Source organism: Oncorhynchus mykiss, chromosome 10 (genome assembly GCF_013265735.2).
Source record: "Oncorhynchus mykiss isolate Arlee chromosome 10, USDA_OmykA_1.1, whole genome shotgun sequence".
Lineage (NCBI taxonomy): Eukaryota > Metazoa > Chordata > Actinopteri > Salmoniformes > Salmonidae > Oncorhynchus > Oncorhynchus mykiss.
Window position 1 is genome coordinate 65,405,310 of NC_048574.1, and position 6,178 is coordinate 65,411,487.

The 6,178-nt window shown below is 41.1% G+C and overlaps 1 protein-coding gene across 3 annotated transcripts in view; it reads left to right on the top strand.

Moving 5' to 3' along the window:
* The window catches only part of LOC110534487 (neuronal membrane glycoprotein M6-a), a 79,205-nt gene extending 75,770 nt beyond the window's left edge, over nt 1-3,435 (top strand). For 2 of the 3 annotated variants that reach the window (XM_036933618.1, XM_036933617.1), the window contains exon 7: nt 822-3,435. In XM_036933618.1, coding sequence (XP_036789513.1) covers nt 822-974 — 153 coding nt within the window. In that variant the 3' untranslated portion in view covers nt 975-3,435. The other variant, XM_036933619.1, reaches the window with a different exon arrangement.
* The last annotated feature ends 2,743 nt before the right edge of the window (nt 3,436-6,178 follow it).

Below are 6,178 nucleotides of genomic sequence, written 5' to 3' on the forward strand. Positions count from 1 at the left end.
GTCGGGCGCTCAACGCAGTCGCCACCTGTTTCAGTCCTTCTTCTTCCATTTGGTGCCTAATGAACGCGACCCAGAGTCCAATAACTGCTTCTCTCCTTTTCTCTTCCTCTCTGGTCTGATGAGGAACAGGCGTCAGCTGCCACGGTCCTTATCCGTAACAATGTCCTCCTGACGTCTCAGAGTCTGGGCAAATACTGCACCCGCTTCTGACGGGGGCCTATCGGTTGGCCCATCACCTTTACCCCTGACCTCAGTGGTCTCAGTGACATCACTGTACGCCGTCAGGAGCTGAGAGGAGCCGACCGCCTCGATATCAACATGGCCGAACTGAACTCTGAACCTCGGAGCTTAGGGGTCGCCCCCAAAGCATCGCCAGCTCTGTCATCGGTCACGTCACATGATTCTGTTATTATTCACTAAAATATGCTTTGCTGGCACCACTGATCATAATAACCAAGCCCCTCTGGTTGCTATCGATGGGTATATTGATAACCGGGCTCTCCTGTCACACCCCGTTCCCCTGACTAGCACAAATGCTGACACAGTCGTAACAGACACAGAGCTCACTAAAGAATAAGGTTGATCAACTAATCCATCCCTTAAAGTTTGGTTGGTTTGTTTTGGTTTGAAACCAGTGAAGGCACAGTGCCACTAAACGATCTGCTTTGGGTTTTTGGTTATAGCTTTGTCTAATCATCTAACTAATTCTGTTTCAGCCTAATTCATTACTTAATAAACTCTCCCCTGAGTTATAGGCTCGGTCGAGGGGTTAACAATCCTCCCACTAACATCCCTGTAACCCATGTGTCCCTCTAATACAGGTCCACTACCTAATGGTACTGTCTGCTAACTGGGCCTACGTGAAGGACGCGTGTCGGATGCAGAAGTACGAGGACATTAAGTCCAAGGAGGAGCAGGAGCTCCACGACATCCACTCCACTCGCTCTAAAGAGCGTCTCAATGCCTACACCTAAAGCATACGAAACCCCCCCCCCCATCCCCCGTCCCCCTATCCTTCCCTCCCTCTCCAACACACACACGTCCATGACACACACGCAGCAGAACACACACAGAAACCACACAAGCTATTCAATGTCTGGTGTTTATGTTCGTAGGGGCACAAGTGTAAGGGGGGGGGGTGTTTGTGGTGTCGTGTTGTGGGTGGTTTCGACTTCACTAAGCTTACGGGTGTGACGAGACAAGTCGTTCCTACGGGATACCGTGCGTCTTCTCTGACAAACCCTTCTTTCCTGTATTGAGATTTCCTTTGTATTTCTCCTCCTCTTTACTCCTCCGTTTCTTCTTCTCATACCCTACCCTTTCTCCCCTTTCTCCTCTTCTACCTCTTCCCCTCTTTTTTCCCCCATTTGCATTTTGTATATTGGTAGTAGCACATCTTTTTACAATGTGTCATTGTTTTTTACCATGTTGTTCTATATCTCGACGTCGAGTGCTTCCATTTATTTATGTTGGGTTTTAGGAGGGGTCGGGGCTGTTGAGTTTTTAATCGCTTTTTAATTCACATTTACGCGTAATATATTTATACGTTCCTAAACACTCGTCATCCAACGGAGCTCCAATCATACATAGGTTTTTAACATCCATTTTTATTTCAACATATCCACTTAACAAGACCAAAATGGGACCGAAACTTGTATCATTTACAGGTAAATTACAGCATAATAAGCTTCCGAAACAGTAAGCATCGCCGGTATAAAAACTATGTACAGAATCTTTTTTTCAGAAAATTCTTTATTGGTTGGGAGTGCCAGGGATTCTCAAACAGAACAAAGTTCCTTCAAGTGGCTTTTTACATATTGCTATAACTGTAGCTTGGCCTGTCAGAAATGTATGCTGGCTTTGTTGAGTAGCCTAGTCATTGAAAATGAAAAACACTGATTGTCTGTCAATATTAATAGTGTTCTGAAACTGTGAAAAGAAAACAGTTGTTTGAGTGGCAAGTCAGCAGAGTGATGAAGATGATGATGATGATATGTAGTATAAGGAGGAAGAAGAAGAGGCTTCGTGGGAATGACAATTAATCTGATAGAATGGCCTTTCAGGATCTCGCCGTGGGTGAAACTCTGTAGAAAACCACTTTTCTCATTCATCACAAACCATAACTCACATGCAAAATAACATTTTACAGGTTTCAGTTTTATATGTTTTAATCTTCAACTTTTTAAATGCAAGTTATCAGAAGAAAAAATATGAGATGTTTTTTTTTGTCAGTATTCTGCTCTGTATATATATATCTACGGTATATAAATATATACATATATGTGAGACACTTCAATTTCAGGTCATTCATTTCATTGGTCAAAGTTTGGTGATATTCTTGTGAACGTCCATTTCAGAGATTCCAGTGAAATAAATATGGTAACAGAATCTAGACGGCAAGCGGATGAACAAGCTTTAGGCCTGAAACGGCCGTATTGCTACACGTGGAAAAAGTTGAATATCACATTGAGAGATAACTTAACCGTCTGCAGGGTTGGGTTCAATTCCATTTATGTCCTGTCAATTCAGGAAATAAACTGAACTTTTTGCAGAATTTACTGAATTGAAAAAAAACTGACCCAAACCCTGACTGTCTGTGAAGCTATACTAAAAAACATGAAATGTCAATAAAACAATTAAAACGATATTAATCTTGAGTATGGACCAAACTTTGTCTTAACTCTTTCTACTACTCTAGTTTTGCAGTACAGCGTTTCATCATTCCGTTGCTAACAAAAAAAAAGAACAAAAATGTCTTGGTGCACTTATTCAACCATCGTGAGCTCTTTCTTGGTGTTACGTGCGTTTGGATTTGAAGCTGAATCTCTGTACTGTAGTCATGCAACGTTTGGTTATTAACCAAGAAAAAAACGACTTGTATTATCTAGTTAAAAAGAACCGTGAATGTAGGTGTTATTTGTGGCATGGTTATGCATTCAGTGGTAATAGTTTTTAACTGATTCAAAAAGTTTTAAAAAATCCTCTCTCTTCATAATTTTCATTTCTCATTTTTACGCTTGGACTGTCTGAGTCAACTGATTTCTTATATGTGCAGCATTGCGGTTCCTACGCTAACAGTATTATGCTAAGTAAACAAATAGCCTATTAGGTTGTCGTGAATGATTTTGTTTCCCTTCCTCCTTTGGTTTGTCATATTCATTTTTGAAAGCCCTGTCTTATAAAACAGATACTACTTGTTCTGATGTTGCGTATTCACTTCTTCAGTATTAACCTGACAATGCTTTCCGCTTTCTCCTCCCATATTAGTCTTTTGTACTTTCACTAAGAATGCTTTGTAGCAGGCTGTACGATTCTTCACAATCTGTTTTGTACATACATGTGCCAACGGCTTAAACAGTGGCTTTTTTTTTTAACTGTAGGAACAAACTTGCTTGCGTTAAATAAAATACACTTGTGTACTTGTTAATAATTAAACCCCGAGTCCATTTCTTTCTTTATGTATTTATGTCAGAGCTGTTTATGTATATACCTGTATACCCACTGGGCGCACACGTCACTTCAATGTCTAGTTCTGATTTACCTGAATTCGAGTTCTGATTTACCTGAATTCAATGTGAAATCAACAAAAAAACGTTACCATGTCATTGGATTTAGGTTTAGAGTTGGGTGAAAAAGGAGTAAATTCCCTTATGTTGATGACTTACGTTGATGACTGACGTTGATGACTTACGTTGATGACTGACGTTGATGACTGACGTTGATGACTTACGTTGATGACTGACGTTGATGACTTACGTTGATGACTTACGTTGATGACTGACGTTGATGACTTACGTTGATGACTTACGTTGATGACTTACGTTGATGACTTACGTTGATGACTGACGTTGATGACTGACGTTGATGACTGACGTTGATGACTGACGTTGATGACTTACGTTGATGACTGACGTTGATGACTTACGTTGATGACTTACGTTGATGACTTACGTTGATGACTTACGTTGATGACTGACGTTGATGACTGACGTTGATGACTGACGTTGATGACTTACGTTGATGACTGACGTTGATGACTTACGTTGATGACTTACGTTGATGACTGACGTTGATGACTTACGTTGATGACTTACGTTGATGACTGACGTTGATGACTTACGTTGATGACTTACGTTGATGACTTACGTTGATGACTGACGTTGATGACTGACGTTGATGACTGACGTTGATGACTGACGTTGATGACTGACGTTGATGACTTACGTTGATGACTTACGTTGATGACTTACGTTGATGACTTACGTTGATGACTGACGTTGATGACTGACGTTGATGACTGACGTTGATGACTGACGTTGATGACTTACGTTGATGACTGACGTTGATGACTTACGTTGATGACTTACGTTGATGACTGACGTTGATGACTTACGTTGATGACTTACGTTGATGACTGACGTTGATGACTTACGTTGATGACTTACGTTGATGACTTACGTTGATGACTGACGTTGATGACTTACGTTGATGACTTACGTTGATGACTTACGTTGATGACTTACGTTGATGACTGACGTTGATGACTTACGTTGATGACTGACGTTGATGACTTACGTTGATGACTTACGTTGATGACTGACGTTGATGACTTACGTTGATGACTGACGTTGATGACTTACGTTGATGACTTACGTTGATGACTGACGTTGATGACTTACGTTGATGACTTACGTTGATGACTTACGTTGATGACTTTTTGCGAATCCAATCAGTTTTCCACGTTGATTCAACATCATCACATATTTTTATTTTATTATGTGGAAACAACATTGATTCAACCAGATTTTGCCCAGTGGGTATGTACATGCCTACAAGGTTTCCGTTTATACACACCTCTGGCAATGTGCATGGAATGGAAATAGATTTACATAATTAGCAGAAGAAGAAAGTGGACCTTGCATAATGATGATGATGTTATAGCTCTTGCAAATATATTTCTGAACCCATTTATGCAATGCAGGTGTGTTTGAAGACTGTCCAAAACACACACATCACCTAAGGCAGTTTCCATCCATCCACACAAATAGAATGGCCTTACTATACCCCACTATACCAGATAGCTTGGCTTGAAGAAGAGTGCCTGATATCATATCACAAACATTCACCGGCCTGGGAAAACATTATGCATGCTCTCTCTATACTGGCTAACCTTTACCCGTGGCATTTAAATAGCATATTACATTTGTGGATACAGTGCACCAAATGGAAACGTGTTCAGCAAACTCTAACTAACCCCGGTGAACTTCTCATCCTGAGCAGATAGACTGAAGCCCTTGGGCCAATCAAAGACAGCCAGAGTCTGACCTTAAGGTAGTGTGCGAAGAGAAACAAGCCTCGATCAGATATAGACTAGAGCAGCTTAGATGACATTCACCATGTCACAGAAAGGCTAGACCGAGGGTGCGTCTGAAATGGCACCCTATTCCCTATACAGTGCAGTACTTTTCACTAGGGCTCTAGTCAAAAAATAGTGCACTAGGGATTAGGGTGCCATTTTGGGATCATTGCAGTGTATACCAGAGAATCACATCCTTTGAATCATACATATGTGACATGTAACGTACATGTGTGTGTCTTATCCCCTCATTTGCACACATGACTTCAGCACATTTAACAGTTTGCCGCATTGGTGGTGGTGAAAGTATCCGTGTTTAGTAGGTCTTAAAGGGGAGTGAAGGTATCCGTGTTTAATAGGTCTTACAGGGGAGTGAAGGTATCCGTGTTTAATAGGTCTTACAGGGGAGTGAAGGCATCCGTGTTTAGTAGGTCTTAAAGGGGAGTGAAGGTATCCATGTTTAATAGGTCTTAAAGGGAAGTGAAGGTATCCGTGTTTAATAGGTCTTAAAGGGGAGTGAAGGTATCCGTGTTTAATAGGTCTTAAAGGGGAGTGAAGGTATCCGTGTTTAATAGGTCTTAAAGGGGAGTGAAGGTATCCGTGTTTAATAGGTCTTACAGGGGAGTGAAGGTATCCGTGTTTAATAGGTCTTACAGGGGAGTGAAGGCATCCGTGTTTAGTAGGTCTTAAAGGGGAGTGAAGGTATCCATGTTTAGTAGGTCTTAAAGGGGAGTGAAGGTATCCGCGTTTAATAGGTCTTAAAGCAGAATGAAGGTATCCATGTTTAATAGGTGTTACAGGGGAGTGAAGGTATCCATGTTT